The sequence below is a fragment of the Brachyistius frenatus genome, unplaced genomic scaffold (genome assembly GCF_029030835.1).
Source record: "Brachyistius frenatus isolate BFR_SWC_R1_liver_20210118 unplaced genomic scaffold, ASM2903083v1 Contig_97, whole genome shotgun sequence".
NCBI lineage: Eukaryota > Metazoa > Chordata > Actinopteri > Embiotocidae > Brachyistius > Brachyistius frenatus.
The window spans coordinates 1,245,778-1,262,192 of record NW_027210696.1 but is presented as its reverse complement, the minus strand read 5'-3'; the positions used below and the strand labels follow the sequence as shown (position 1 = coordinate 1,262,192).

General features: G+C 39.9%; 2 protein-coding genes across 3 annotated transcripts in view; both read right to left on the bottom strand.

Moving 5' to 3' along the window:
• The window catches only part of igf1ra (insulin-like growth factor 1a receptor), a 70,746-nt gene extending 65,239 nt beyond the window's left edge, over positions 1 to 5,507 (bottom strand). For both annotated transcript variants that reach the window (XM_069711097.1, XM_069711098.1), the window contains exon 1: positions 4,234 to 5,507. In XM_069711097.1, coding sequence (XP_069567198.1) covers positions 4,234 to 4,339 — 106 coding nt within the window. In that variant the 5' untranslated portion in view covers positions 4,340 to 5,507. The remainder of the gene's footprint in view (positions 1 to 4,233) is intronic.
• Positions 5,508 to 8,334: 2,827 nt separating this feature from the next.
• On the bottom strand, positions 8,335 to 13,730 carry LOC138628221 (high affinity choline transporter 1-like). The gene is made up of 8 exons (XM_069711126.1): positions 13,547 to 13,730; positions 13,297 to 13,410; positions 10,942 to 11,097; positions 10,643 to 10,791; positions 10,308 to 10,454; positions 9,989 to 10,142; positions 9,463 to 9,680; positions 8,335 to 9,372 (listed from the first exon to the last, which is right to left on the bottom strand). Exons 1-8 carry the CDS (start codon positions 13,728 to 13,730, stop codon positions 8,857 to 8,859), a joined length of 1,638 nt encoding a protein of 545 aa, XP_069567227.1. The 3' UTR covers positions 8,335 to 8,856.
• Between the last annotated feature and the right edge of the window lie 2,685 nt (positions 13,731 to 16,415).

Here is a 16,415-nt window from a genome sequence, read left to right as displayed (position 1 = left end):
GGCTCAGATATCACCAAAACCCCAAACAGTAACACTACACTCCCCATCATAACAACTGTCACACAAGGACTCCCCCTCTGTAAAATGAGAGTAGAGGGCAGGAGGTAACATACTCTGTGTTTACATGCACACTAGAAGTACATAATAGCAATATGGTTTGCAGGGAGCTGATTTATATAAAATAATAATTTCTTTGATAAAGGGTTGATGACTGGAAGGATGTGTGAAAGCTTTCAAAATGAGCATTAAATTAATTTACGAGGACTTTATTTGAAGTGCCAATGACCATTATTATGTTGAAGCATGAATGTCTTTTTGGAGTCGTCTCAAAAATATTTGTTCTGCCACCAGCTGTGCAGTTGTTTTTGTATAGAAACTCAAGTTTGTGTGAAGTTCACTCCATGACCTTTCTGACATGTGTAAAATCCATAAAAGAAAGTAAATTATATGATCAAACAAAAATAAAGGTGTTACGCCTCACTGAATATGTGCGTCTAAGAAAATCAAACAGAGATTTTGTCAGAATGCCTCAATTTGGAGCTCTTGGCAAAACTACCTGCTGCTTTTTTGTGCTAAATTTCAGCAGAGAAATGTTCTTTTTTTTTATCACAAATAAGCAGATAAAGCTCTAACTAAATGATAAACACGGTACAATGACAAGGTTTCTCGCTGTGATTCTGCAAACACCACAGAGAATAATCTTTGTCTGATTAATTCTTCACTGAGGATGGATCCACGTTCAGTTCTTGACGAATAGCTTTCAACTGATAAAGCCGGTGCCATCCATTAGGAGAGCTAACATTTGCAGTCATCTCACAAACTGTAAAATACTCTGTGGGCCATTAAACCACCGGCCGATGATGATGTATGTGCGGTTGGCCAGAGACTGCATTTGAGCAAATCCAACAACGTGCCACTTGACATGAAGTGTTTAATTAAGCATTGTAAACCTCAGCTGGCAGCATGGAGGGGCTGTAGGATAGCATTCAACTGCACTCTCACAAACTAGCCCAGTGACACACTTTCTTCACATCCTTACTCAGGGGCACGCCACTGACTCAGGCTGTCACGCCAAGTCCTGCTGCAGTGCACACAGAAAGCTGCACAATAAACTCACATGAAAACACTCATATAAACACACACACACACACACACACACACACACACACACACACACACACACACACACACACACACACACACACACACACACACACACACACACACACACAGACACGTGGGTCAGGAGCACTATGGCTACACTTTTCTACCGGGGGTGTGACAGTGCATTCCTGCATCGGGGCCAGGCAGATGTGGGGGGAAGGGGGCGCACGCTGGAGTTGAGAGGGGGCCACGGTGTCGCCACAGTCACAAGGAGGTGCCCCTTAGAGTACAGACTGACAACAGCTATATCTGCGCTACTTGCACTGTCATGACATGGGGGAGCTGGACTGCAGCATGCCATACCCCAAAGGGTGGCTGTCAAACACAATGCTCACTGGCGTTTGATTATTTATTCCGCCATTCAGGTTTTCCGGAGCAACATGTTCTTTCATAAATAACTGAACAGGAACACCGGTGTGCCCTCATGGAACAGGACAGAGGGTGCCTGTACTCACACAACCCCTGCACCAATGTTGTTGGTGACATATCTATTTATAACTCTAATAGTAGTGGTGCCAAGTGACGAAGTTGGGCGCATTAGTCTATAGCTACAGGAGACCGCTCCGTGCGAACAGCAAAAGCCAATAAAACAGTTCACAAACTCACTACTATTCCAATCAACAAAACCAAGTCTGTTTCTCTTGCAAGTGTATTTTTGCACAATCTATTTCCAAACACCGAGTCTCTATCTCCCTCGCTCTCTCTCTCCCTTTCAGAGACTTGTTTGCCGCATACTTGGAAGCCATGGCATGGAAAGTTTACAGCGGTGGGAGTTAAAAGGGAGCGTAATTACATTTTATTGGTGTGGACAGATTATCAAAACGAACAGAGCAAAGAAAGTTTTCAACCCCTAATGGAGCTCTTGGATATCTGTGATTTTCCATAAAGTGATGATAGAAGCTGGAAATTCTGAACCTCTGCAGCCCAGTGAAGTAAACATCACCCTCAAGTGATAAGTCGGTGAGACCAATACTTGATAGTCCCCACTGTCTTTGTCACTGAATTCTTTGTTCTGGAAGGCTTGATGTATAATACACCACAGGGCATCAAGATCTGAGGGCGACGACTTGTCTCCCAGACCCCAACTGCGTTCATGGGTCTCTCACTGAGCTCAGAGGGATTCAAAGAACACGGCTGTGGTAGGACCACTGGTCAATAGGACTGATTTAAGCTTTTCCTTCTATTTGAATGCTAATAGAGGCCAGTCGCCATGTCTCCTTCCCATGTCAGGATGTATCCACTATGTCCTCTCAGGAAACAAGTGAGTTAGTTAAAACGAATGTGACTTAGCTGGCAAACACACTCAAGTCAAGCCACGCAATCCTAACACACAAGCACGATCTCTGGGCTCAAGGCGGAACGATGCACGAAGAGAGGTGTTCAAAGAGAAGCAGGCGAAGGAGCAACTTCTGGTGTCAGACGGGTCAAATTAACAGAAATGTGTCATATTTTAAAAAAAAAACATCATGACTCTGACGTATAATGGAATAATTATTACTGAGAGAAATATATCCAGAGAAACAAAAAAAAAACAATGTTTGGAACTAAAACTCGCTTTTCGATCAACACTAATCCACTGAGCATAACTTGTTGTTTTGTTTTACTACACTAAATATTTAGTTCTCAGACAAAAAGCATGAATTTGCCAAATCATTTAAATAATCCAATTGGTGTTGGCTTCAAGTTTTTTAAGACGATCAAGTATTTTATTTTCCCAAAATGGTGTTTATAGAGTTTTCATTGAAAAGCTAAGACATCAACACCAAGCAGCGGCACACTAACATTATATACACTGTATAATATCCAATAAATAGAGAGGCAACCCTAATTTACCTGCATTAATCAGTTGTTCTATTTTAGCTTTGGCAAAAAGCAGCCTGGACTCTGGCAGCCCATGATGCATTGGATAAGATTGGATGAAAAGACTTGACATATACTTGCTGAAGCACTTATGAACCCATTTTAAGTCTTAAAAACAAACTGAGATCAGTGTGTACAAAAATGAGCAGAAGCTGAGACATTTTAAATCATTACAAGTTTGAAAAGTGTCTTTTTAGGGGTAATTCAATGAGAAAATAATTATCTCTGGTTCCTACCGTTTATAAAACACCCAAAGTGAAGACCTAGCAGAAAAATAAAATAATTTAAATCTGAAAACATATCTATCCTCACCTTCATCGCTATTGAAAAGTGTATGTTTAAATAGCCAGGTTTAACATTTTGTAAAGACAAAAGGGAAACCTTTTCAAGTTTCATATACTTTGTTGTCAGTCATTTGTCGCGTTCCGTGAGTCTAAAAATGCGCGGTGTTAAAGGTGGATTGAAAACAAGCTTAACTCAGGTGCTCCTGTATTTCAAGGCTTGTGTTAACTGGCACAATTCTGACAGACTATCGATGTACGGTTGTTCGACAATGAAGACATTTTCCATCACGTTAACTGTTCTTCATTCTGGTCGGTTGTTTATTCTATATTTGTGTATTCATGACTGCGTGTTTTTTTTTTAAGAAGCAGAGGATTGCGTGATTTTGGCTGTTCATGCGCAGCGACGCCACACTACGAAATGCAAAATGGCCACATGGTCGTAGTAACCTTCAGCTCTGCTCCCTGGATTCATCCTCTGCTTCCTCGTGTAACGTCAAAAATCCTGTCGGCGTGTGCTCAGTATCCCCCCCCCCTTCCTCCCCCGTTTCTAAATCAACCGGACTGCTTCGTCAAATCAGATGATACTGCGCACAATAGTAATAATGTTGGTTATTTGTGTTCACCTTACTGACGCCACACGGTCCTCTCCAGTTAATATATAAGTAACATGCACGACTCGGTGCGCTAAAAGCTCAGCAGGTTTGTCGGATTCAGTCACTGAATCCAAATATAATATCCTTCATTATTTTGTAAATAAATGTGGCATTTATATTAATGCATTCCAACGCCTATTCCCCTCCAGTCAGGCACAAGGCTTGTTTACAAGAGGCTAAAATGTGTTTCAAAAACACATATTACAGCCCACTTCAAGGCCTCCTCCTGTTTAAACAATAAACTTGAAGAAAATATTATAATAAATACTTACTCTCTCCATATGTGGACCATATGCAGGTAATGGAGACAGACAGCATCAGACCCCAAAACCAGGTCGGGCTATCCATCGGTGTTTCTGATCTCCTGCTCCTGAACATTATTTTCCTCTTAAAAACAAAAACAACAACAAAAAAACAAAAACAAAAATCCGGGGTCTAAAACTAAACTAAAAATAATTAGGTTATACGCATCAGCTCCTAAAAAGTGCTTTATAGTGAAAAAAGTTTACAAAAAAGATGTGTCTGCAGCCCAAAACGCTACTCTGGTAGCCTGCAAATGCGTGGTCGCTTGTCCACTTGGGTTTGCTCTAAAACAATATCAATAAATGTGTTCAAATAGTTGGAACAGGGAATTCCTTTGAGAAAAAAAAAAAAAAAAAAAAAAAGACTAAAACAGTCTGTTATTTTTGCCAGTCACAGGATACTTTGACGTTGGCTGGTATGGCACAGAAGCCAGTGATTTTACTGGATAAATGATGGTAATCCCCATCTTCATTCTCCATCTCTTGAAAACAGCAGTGCGCGTACAGTGCGATCAGGCCTGGCAGTAAGACTAGAAATATCAGACTAAATTAAATTATTTGTAGCCTTTACCACCATGGTAATATAACGCCAGAGTCGCTCACAAGAATCCCCCTGTGAATGACTGTGGATAAGGAGAAGCTGGTGTGTGTGTGTGTGTGTGTGTGTGTGTGTGTGTGTGTGTGTGTGTGTGTGTGTGTGTGTGGGGCGGGGGGGGCAGAAAACACGTCCAGATCCACAGGGGTGGTGGCTGGCTGGGAGGTTGAAAAATGAATGAAAAACCTTTTTGCCTATACCATTCAGCCAGCACAGACCCTCGATCCCCACCAACCAGTCCTGGCTCGCAGTGAGAAGTCGTTGTGTTTTTTGTTGTTGTTGTTGTTGTTGTTGTTTTTTAAACCAATTTTCCAGCTCCTCGGCTCGGACTTATCTCTGTCGTCAGTCGGGATTTGCAGCTGAAAGAAAATACCAGACTTGTGCCACGCAAGAGAATGGGTCTCCAGCGCTCCAGCTAGACGACCTCGGCTGGGGTGGGAGGGAGAATACGTCCAAGGAGTTGCCCTTTAAGAATGCTCCTTGTTTTGTCTTGATCCTCGCACAAAAGAGAAAACAAAACTCCCGGTGCGCGTATATCCAGTGGCTGAAATCCTACGGTTCGCCCTCGGTTAATGCAGGCTGTGGGTCTCCGCTCCTCCGTGGAATCGCTGCTGTAAACAAGAGTCGGCTTCTCTCACGCAGAAACACATAGTGCTACGGATAAGGTGGCCGTGAGCAGGGAGGAAAACCCGGAGTGGATTCAGACGCAGCGATCCTCGAAGCAGCTCGGGACACCCTAAACAAGACGCGCGCACCGCCTCAGCTGGGTGTCTCTGAAGGGAGTACGAGGAGGCTCGGCGTGTGTTGGTATATCTCTAAAACTTTCGTTTAGATGAGCAAAATGCATGTTTTTTTGTTTGTTTTTGTTTTTTACTAATGTTCACTGTATATTGTTCCACTTATCAAATCAGGTAACTTCTCCGTGTATGTGGGAACACGCTCTCATTTGACTTAAGTTCTCAACCCGAGGCTGGGTCCTCAAGATGATTGTCTGGGGGGTCCTTTCATCAGATTTGCAATATGTAAGGCTGCAATCTGCTTTAGGGAACAATTTCTTCACATTGATTTGGGCGTTTCACTAATCAAAACAAATGCAACACCCATGCAAAGTATTGTGTATGAAATTTATTGGCTACCAAAATCGTTGCATCGTCTTGTTTGCAAATGTGTGCGTCTTACCAAGTTGACACATGTCTCTGTGGCAATAACTGAAATGGTATGAGGATCCTGAGGTGGCTGTTCTGGTTTTATTTTCAAACCTTAACTTTGGTTCTATAGATTAGCTCAGAGTCAAAATGCATAATTTGTTACTATTATTAGTTTAGTTGATCTAGCACAAGTTCTTCTTCTTCTTCAAAAAAAAAACGTGTTTAATCAAAACACAATTCCATAGTTGACATAAATTGTGGGCAGGTTAATCCAAGGGACCAGAGGAACTCATTTCTACCAGGTAGTCTGGCCCTTTGTTTTAATAAAGTTTTGAAATATTTGTCTCAGTCAAAAGATAAAGAAATATTACTTGTGGAAACCTGAGATAAAGTAAAACATTATTGGGAAATACAACCTGTAACCAGACCATGCTATCTGAGATGAATTTCTTCCATGTGAGTGTGTTTGGTAAATGTCTACAATGAATGTGAGAGTTTAAGTGAGGAATTTTGGCTTGATTAGTTGCCAATATTCAGTATCACTTATCTTTCTTTCAAACTATTTTTTTGCTTTGACAGAAATATATATATTTTTAAATGCATGCCAAAATATTACAGAGTTGATATCAGAAGAGATTTAACGTAATGTGAAACATTATGCAGCTCATATTAGAGGTTAAAAGAAAAGGAGTATCAGAGAATACTTTGAATGAATTATAAAGTATTGCCAACAGCATGTTGGTTTTTACAGATTACAAATGTGGTTTGGACAAACTGCTTGATGATGATGCTCCCTCACATCTGGACAACTTTAGTAAAAACGGGTGATAAAAATAACTTTGAATTTAGCATTTTATTTAATGTACGCGTGTGACGAGTGTTTTGAGGGTAACTCCAAGGTCAGCACCCACAGGATTTCTTCACACAAAATAAGCGACTAAGAAGACCTTAATATTAAAACTGCAGATATGGTTTATTGAAAATCCTTAATTGTTTTGCCAATTATGAAATCACTTGACATAATCTCAGATGAGGACTTTCCCAGCAGAGAAATGTCGTTAAGTGGACAAATATTTTTACATTATACTGTTAATTTAACAGTGTTAAGTGGAAATATATGATCATTCTAACTTAAATAATTTCAAAGTCACAGCAACTTCTTGCAGCTGCAATAAATAGGACAACTTTCAATGCTATGAAGTCTATTTAGTGGATTGGAGCTGTACCATAGGTTACACAGCACACAATCGTCACAGGCCCGAAGTAAAATGTGACATGGAGCTTGATTCAAGATGGGACTGTACAGATCTGCCTTCAACTTTCATTCATCTCATACAAGCAGTGATGAGATGAGAGCCACGAGCGTCACTCTGAAGCCTCCATCCTGCGTTTCTAATGTCTCTCTCAAACATCATGCAGGTGCATTTTACCTTAAGCCCATAAGAGTGGGCTATTTCACTGACGTGAAAATAATTGAATACTTCTGGTTATTTTCATCTCACAGCGGTTTGATTGACAAGCCCGTTTCGCAACTCCTGAATGCGTCTGTGGTTCTTCCAACCATTTGTTTTGCAAGAACGACTTCCATCGGGGAAATTAACGGTGAATTTTATTGTTACAATCTGAATAAATATTCCAGCATTTACTTGAACAAATCACCGAACAGGTCTAAATAATGCCGATCACTACCGTCGCTGTAGCACATTACGGTAGGCTATGAAACATCCTAAGGTGAAAGGAAAGGAGGTGGTGAGGTAGGTTCGCTTTTCTTAACCAATATACTTTTGGGCTAAATGGTCTATTACCTGAAGACAACCAAAAATTGATTAGTCCGTATTACTTTAGGGGAGTCCTGTTTTTTTTGTTTTTTGTTTTGATCTTTTGCGTTGGCCTATAATGTTTATGAGGTTTAGGCCCTAATGACCAAAACAAGGATCTAATAGGCCTATGCGAAATTTGAAGCGTAATTTATATGGTAAAAATACAAGTAAAACTCTCGTGGGTTTTTTTGTGTTTTTTTTAAATAAGTGAATGAAAATAAACCAGTATGGACGAAACAGATGAGTGACTCTCAACACACTTTATTTTATTATTTTTTTTACCTTAAAACTGCAGTTTCGTGGATTTCTTAAATTTTAAAATATGTTTTCGGGGGGTGGGGGGGGGGAATCACCACCTCGTGAGAGCCTGATAAAGCTGTTCAGGTCCATTTAGTGTTTAGGTGTCGCCCTCTGCTGCTACAACGGAGGCATCACAGTTTAATTCTAGTGAATATGTCAAGTAGCTCCGATTGAACATGAAGTCAAATCATTGACAAAAACGGCTAATACTTTTAATTGGTGTGTAATTACTGTATGTAAAGATCAGAGACATACTTCATTATGAACACATGCAATCACAAAACATTTGTAAACTATTCAGAGTGCTTCACTATCTTTATGGTCCTTTGGTGATGATCCCTTTAAAAAAAAAAAAATTAAATCGTGGTAAATACTTTGACCAACATTTCTAATGAGTTTCTGAGGAAGAATCAGTCTCATCGTAAGTATTACATCTCAAATAACATTCAAAGCTTTGTTTCTTCAGTTACTGCTGAATCTGAATTTTATTACCTTTGAAATCAAGACTAAAATTATGAGAATGGAATCTTTTTTCTACCGGTACTTTCTGTGCTTAAACTGCCGGGATAACTGAATTGTCCCGCTGTCGGACTAATAAACACTTATCTTAAACCTGTTTTAGTGAACGGAAACACCATGATGCCTCAGCTGCCTATTGGAATTACTCTCGTCATACTGTTGTTCAGAGATTGCGCAGGCTACTTTGAACGAGTTTGTAATTAAATTAAATCTATAATTTTGAACTAAGAGTGATGTTCTTTTCCTCGCAGGGGGCGGGTATTTCCTCCCCATCCGTCTCTTTTCTCTGTTCAAACACTTTCAGTAAATCCCAGGACTGAGTAATTAGTTGTTGACGGAAGACGAGGTCCACCAGCCAGGACACTGTAACAATACATATCCCAGAGGAAAGCATGGCCAGAGTCCTGTAGGGGAAGTACTGTGTGATAACTCCGTCCTCTTCCCTCCAACCTGGGTACAGGAGTAGAGGAGGGAGCCCAAGAAATGGCTCCCCGCTCAACCCACGCAGAAGCAGACCTACTATGTATCCACTAATAGCACCATAGGTATTACTACAGTGGACAAACAGGACACAGACCAGCTGTGGGAAGATAACGCAGTAGAGGAGGTCTCCACTTAACAACCAGAGGGCAAGCACACTGTCACCACCGAAGGCCAGTCCTGTTCCTGCCAGGCCCACGGACAGCAGGCTAAGACGGATCACCCACTGCAGCTCCCTCTCTGAGGCCTGCAGAAAGACAAGGGGAGATGGATAATGAAGGGGAATTACATTGCTTGATGCTGAATTAAACACACACACACACACACACACACACACCTGCTTCCTCAAAGTAGTCTTGTATATGTTTTGTGTAAACATGGACGCTGAGGACAGCAGTGTAGAATCCATGGAGGACATGACTGCCGCAGCCAAAGAAGCAATGCCTAACACTGAGACCCAGGAGGGTGTGAGGTATTGCAGGGCAAGCGGCAAGATCTTCCCTGCATCCCCTCGCTCAAAAGGAGGGGGTAGACCATACTCTGTCTGGTTCCAGTCTGAGAGACAAAGGAGAGTAAGAGAGAAGATACAGAGGTAAAAAAAAAAAAAAAAATGAAAAGAAATAACGGGGTTGGAAAAAGCTTTTAAGGTCACTTGATGGCATTAAAAAAAAAAAAATTAAAAAAAAATCTACCACTGGGGAGAAGGAGGCTAAATGTTTGAAACCACAACAAATCATGCAAATACTCGTAAGTACAAATACAACCTAGATTCTACTATCCCACACCGTTTACGATTGTGGTGGGCCAGAAGTGTCATAACTACTGAACATGTATGTACAGTGTGCGTTTACATTCGACTGTACCTGCACAGGCAGCCATTACTCCAATGACAACTGAGGGGATCCCCATGATAAAAGTTGCCCCAGCAGCAGCAAAGCAGGTGACCTGAGCCTGAGCAGAGGAGGCTGCAGAGAGGATTCTCTGGTACAGGGCTTGATATGACAGTCCCCCGACAGCCTAGCGAGACAACACGTCGGTCAGTAAGTTTGCAAATCACCTTTAATGGTTGTAAATGTACAAACTGCTTAATGATGATGTGTTTGCATGTGAAAGCTACGGGTGTTGCATTTCAGTCACCTAACTAAACGACACATTGACACAAAATAAATTGTAAAAATTAACCAGAATCAGCATCTCATCAACCCATTTTCCTGCGTCTGCCAGCTCCAGCTCTCCTAGCCACGCCTGTCCATTTGATTGGTTAAGGTGGGCTGTTTGTGAGAGGTCAATAACTGCGGGACTGAGCACCAAAAAAGGAATACAGAGCCACTGAAACAGAAGGAAAAAAAACACAAAAAAAACAGGACAAGTTATCGACTGAATTACTTTCATCTCTTACTTTAAATATTAATCTCTCATTTAAGTGCCATTTTTTTTTTTTTTTTTTTTTTGCCCTCTCTCCATCCATCCTCCCCTCCGTTCAGTCATTTCCGTCCATCTGTGCTTTTATGTCTCACCAGGCTGACAAACATGAAACAAAGCTGAACTATATCAGTGTATGCAACTGAGTAGAGACCCCCCAGAAATGTGTAGATGATGGACACAGCTGCTGAGATGATGATGGCGATGGTAGTCGAAAGACCAAGTATTACGCTCATCGTTCCTCCTGGAAATCACGTAAAACATTAAATCAGAGATGGCATGACACAATAACATATAAATTATATGTTATGTAACTAATTCTGGCAGTGTAATACTGCGCATGTTTAAATTGACACATTGAGACATGAAGGCTCAGCCACAAAGAGTTACTTACCCAGAGAAGCAAGGATGCACGCCACCCACAAAATATCACTGACCACAGCAGGAAGCAGAAGTGTTGCAGTGAATATGTTGCCATAGCGATTCTGAAATGGGTCCAACATGGTCACGTAACGCTTCGACCTCATAGGTTTGGCAAAAAACAATCCACCTTAAAAAAAAAAAAACAAAAGTAGGCAAAGAAAACATCTATTGAAAACAAATAAACACGAGTTACTTTTTTTTGCCACTCTTGTGGTTTCAATGGCGATACAACGATGAGTCTATTAGTCGTTAAATAGAAACAATTCAGACATGTCAGCACGCATTATACTAACAAGCAAGTTAGGTGAAGTTGGGAATTTATTGTTTGTATGAATAATTACGCAAGTGTATGTTTGTAGGCCCAGATATCCCAACAATCTACTGATGGTGAAAGATGGGGAAAATACAAATATACAGACTTTACCTACTGAATTGTTGCTTACAAGTTCTCAATGAGAGGGTCTCAGGTTCACGGCTTAAAACCCGACAAGAATCGCATTTGTCTAATGCAAGCAAAGCCAAGCTGTTGGCCTTATGATGGACAATCACCTCATACACATCTTAGTTGATTGAAATTGGGCGTCACTCAAAGAGTGTGCCTGGTATTGCGCCTATAAATGCAGTTTCACAATATCATCTGACTGCTGGTCCTGCACATTTGTGGCATTAACCTAAACATAAAACGTCACAAACAGAATGAGAGAAAACTGTGGCGCGTGAATCCACAACTGATCTTACTATACGAATAGAGATGAGAGAAAGCATAGCTGTAGATGTGGATATTCTAATGGCACAAAAAGTTGGACTCGGCATTAAATACCATCAGGTCTGAAGTTGATTGGTTCTTGCAGTAAGATTAACGCATTTTTATACTTCATGTAGAAACCTTATGCGTGTCGATAGAATAAGAACGCATCCTCGAATAAACTTGCTTTTATGCATCGTTTATGTTGTTGGTGATATGAAGGCTGACCTCTCGGATAGGTTTTCACTGTTTGCCAAATATATTTTACAGTTCTGTGATAAGAATAATGTATTATCCAGTCAACTACTAAAGATAGCTATGCTTACATCAGGGAAATCTGGTGCACAACTTCATGACTTGACCACTGCATTAGCAGTGCTGGTGCCCATGCTTTTCTGGTATCAATTCTGTAACAACCAACCATGTTAGACCAGGTAACATTTGTTATGATTCTTAATAGTCCTCCTGAGAGGCTTTATGAAGTCAATAGTGCCTGCGAGGCTGAATTGAATTTAACTAAACTCACAAATAAGGATGTCTTGTCATTATATGGAAAAACCAATGGCCTCTTGAGTGATGTAAATCAACCCAAAGGTGCAATTATGTGTTCTAAAGTATTATCTAAAAATAAAATGCACCATAAAGTCCTCTGCGCTCTGTATGATGGAATTCTGAGATTCGTGTATGAGGCCAGTGGATTGTACTTTACTTATTTTGAAGAGGTACACAACATCAAGCCAGATTAAGCATGTGGCTGCACATTGTGCAGAAGCTAAATAAGCATTCAAGGCTTAGGTTCTGGAAGACAGACCCAGACCAGGGCCTGTCCTGGATTACAAAAGGCTCACCAATGCTTGGTGTAAATATGCACATTGTTATGTTTGCAAACACAAACAAGTTATGACAGAGGACACTGTGGCTTTCTAACAATGTTACTGACTTTTAGAACGAGGTGAGACCGCTGGACAGAGGTGATACATTGCATCAGATGTGTGTGAGATCTGATGAACATTGTGTTCTCTGTCACGATAACCTCGAAACAAATTTATTGATACATAATTCATTTCCAAAATACAATCCTGTTTTGTGTGCAAAAGTTGTCAGTCTGCCAGCAATCCTTTTTTTTTTTTTTTTTTTCCAGATATAATCTCATCATGCATACAAGACACATCTCTGCAATGTAATTTTAGTATTTGTCACCTTGGCCCTACAACCTAATCACTGCACTCTGTATCGAGACCCTATTGGCATTGTGTAAATCGCATTTATTAATGCGAATCTATGTCCTAAAGATTATTTATGCTGACTTTTGTTGTGTTCGTGACTAAACTATTGTTGAAGAGTATCGCGTAGAACATATGACGCACAAACACTCAAAAACAAATGCCAGGTATCATGTCCTGTGTCCCCTAAGTATGAAGGAGTAAGCACAACCCCAGGGTGCTATTAAAGACGGAAAAAAACATGTTTAACAATTTCTTGAAGGAGTCAAATAATATTCGTTAAGTTTACGCGACAACCATCAACTTTTGCTCTACAGGGCATCAATATACAGAAGCTTATTTTGTTTCAGCTACTTACCCAAAAATAAATTGATAAAATATGCAGGAGGTCCTACAGCCCAGATGAGACCTTGAGTGGGAGAATAAACGGCCTCAGCAGTCCCCATAATGTAACCCCCACCAACCCATGTCGCTAAAAGCAAAACAGAGAATATAAATATAAATAAAACACACATAAAACACAAATATAAATATAACAAAGTAAAGAAAAAAGGAGCATAGGGCATGCATAATAAGTACTACTGACAAAACATAAACTTAAGTATTACCTGTCATGGTAAAAATCCCGGGCAAGACACCGATATTGCGGCCACCAATAATTGCAACTTCGCTCTTGTTGCCAGTGCACGTCTTCTCCACCTTCTTGGATTTTCTAGATCCCCAAATACCAATTAGCAAGATCACAATATAAAAAACCACCATAGCCACCAGTCCAGGGACATCCACTGCCATGATTATCTGGTGATACAATCAATACACAGCATATCAATTACACTGCAACATGCAACACATATTAACCTGGCCTTTACGAGCAAGGTTGTTAATGTGCACTGCTGTTGTTAACCTACTTTGCTAGCTCCCGCAGGTTAGGTTGACAGCTCTACCCAAACTATTTTCTGTCCTTTTTGCCTCTGGCAGTTGATTAAAGAGAGATCTCACCCAGGGATGCTTTACAATTTACACAAAAAGCCTGTAGCCAGACCACTGAGGAACCTTTTCCATGATTCAGTGTCTGCAGCTTCTTTGCTAGAGTGTTCAGTTAAAAGTTAACAGATGACTTTTGGCTTCAGTATTTAGTCTGTCTTCGTCAGAATAGTTTTCCCCAAGCAACGGGAGGGCTCTGAAACACACTCCATTTAATTACTCTATTTGAATCCTCTCCTTTAAAAAAATAAATAAATAACTATTTCAATAAGAGAAAATATAATTCAGTAGTTATATGAAATATCTATTTAATTTTAAAAAATAAATAAATAAAAAAAATAAAAAAAATCATCACTGTGGTAATTTGGTTCTGTTTCTATTCAGCATTCCTTCACCCATACCCTGTTTGAAACGGGTTCAAATTTGTATTTATGAGGTATCAACAGCTGGTCATCTGGTCTACACGTTTTTTTTTTGTTTTTTTCCATGAACAGGAATGTAAGCACTCAGACTAGTTGGTTGGCCCTTAGCTAACGTTTGATTTCAGTTTAGTTTGTGGTTCGTTGCTATCCATATGCTGTGTGTGTTTTAGAAATCTTACATAGCACCAAATTAATAAGTCTTTTTAAAGCATCCTCATTAAATGTTTCATTTATTAATAATTTTTTTAAAAAAACAAAAAAATGTTTTTTTAAATCTTGCTACAAATAACACCAACTACATTGATCCCTTTCATGGCAATGGGCTGAAAAAGCTTCTTTATAAAACAACAATTGTTTAGGTCTTTAAATTAGGCAAAATGATCTCAATGTAAAAATACTGCAAATATTGAAGTTACACCAATCAAAATGACTGGTAAAGTAGATTAAACCAGCCTATGTAGGTTTTATATGGCGAATATGTGTGCGACTTTTTTTATTTTTTTTATTAAGGTATTAAATAAACGTTAAGACAACTGAAGCCATAACAATCCTCCTGAAATGTCTGGAAGGACAGGCTGAAATCTGTCTCACAGAGAACCCCGGAAGTCCACATTTATCCCCCAAAAAATAGACCTTAATATAGAATTAACACAACTGCGACCAAATGAGTTTAAGGAATCGGGACTATTTTTAATTGCACAACGACCAATGTGCCTCTTAACCAGAAGATATCAAACACATTCGACATGGGATCGTAAACCGTCTTCAACTCACCTTTCCGGAGAGGCGAAGTGCTTCTCCACAAACCACCGACTGGTCACTTTATCTCTTGAAAGGCGTTCAGCGCTTTAAATTAGGCGCTGTGTTCAACCTGGTTTTTTTTGTTGTTGTTGTTGTTGTTTTTTAGCAGAAAACTAATACCTCGATACTTATATTAGATGGCACCTAAATCCAAAACATAATCAAATACAGAATTGAAACGCTGTTGGGAATCTTCGCGCATAATTGTAAAGAAAAAAGAAAAGAAAAAACTCATTAGAAACAAATGCAAACCGGTTAAATGTTGTTCAATTGAACACTCCCCCGTGCCAGAGGCGTCGCATCTTTATCTAAAGGAATAGGCTACCCGTGGCACTTTTTTTTTTTTTTTTTTTTTTTTTTTTTTTAGATTTAGCTGTGTTTTAACCCGCGGCAGGCCGCATGTGATCCTCGCGACCGGGAGGAATAAAATACCATCTCCAGTTTCCACGTGTCTCGCTTGCGAGTCTACTATGCAGAAACATGATGCCCGTCACCTGCGCAGCGTAGAGCACGTTTTCCACAAAGGGAGTTGACTTTGGTCGTCAGGTGCAAGAAGAAGCACATGCATGCAGTCGATTTTGAGTCTACTTAGCATACGTGATTTACGTCACTGGCCACGTTTTAATAATCTATACGGCCGGCTACATGATGCCTTAGCGAAGGAGAGGGAGAAATAATAGGCTACCACAACCAGGAAACTGCAAACGTGTGATTATTAATTTAAGGATCAAACCAAACAAATAGGTTGCATGCCAAATGTAATTCGAATAAGTTAAGTCATTGAATTGTCTCATTAAGGTGAGTTACATAGTAACTTATCTTTAGTTAAAGTCCATCTTTACTTATAGGTCATTCATTGTTTCTCGTAAATGTTTGATTTTTCGGTACAAAATGTATTTATGTTCAGAGTCTGAAAGCGGAGCGCTGTTTTCACGTTCATCTGTTGAACGTGGAGTTTACTTTGTATCTAAAATTTGGGGCATTTTTCTTTGATCGTCAATCATTTGTAAGGCGATCTGTACCGGTGTGAAGTGGAAACTCATTGCACAAATACTGTAAATGGTCTTTCAGCGATGCAGGAGGCCATTTTGTACCCAGTCGTTAAACTTTTCAAAGAAAAAACTACTTGCATAGATTGAGGATTATTCAATGAGACAAGGGCATCATTGTCTCATAAGAATAATTATTTATAAGAATATGTACCCATTCATTTGAACTTTTATTTTTAAATGGAAAACACATTAGACACAAAATGTTATTCAAAGCAGAG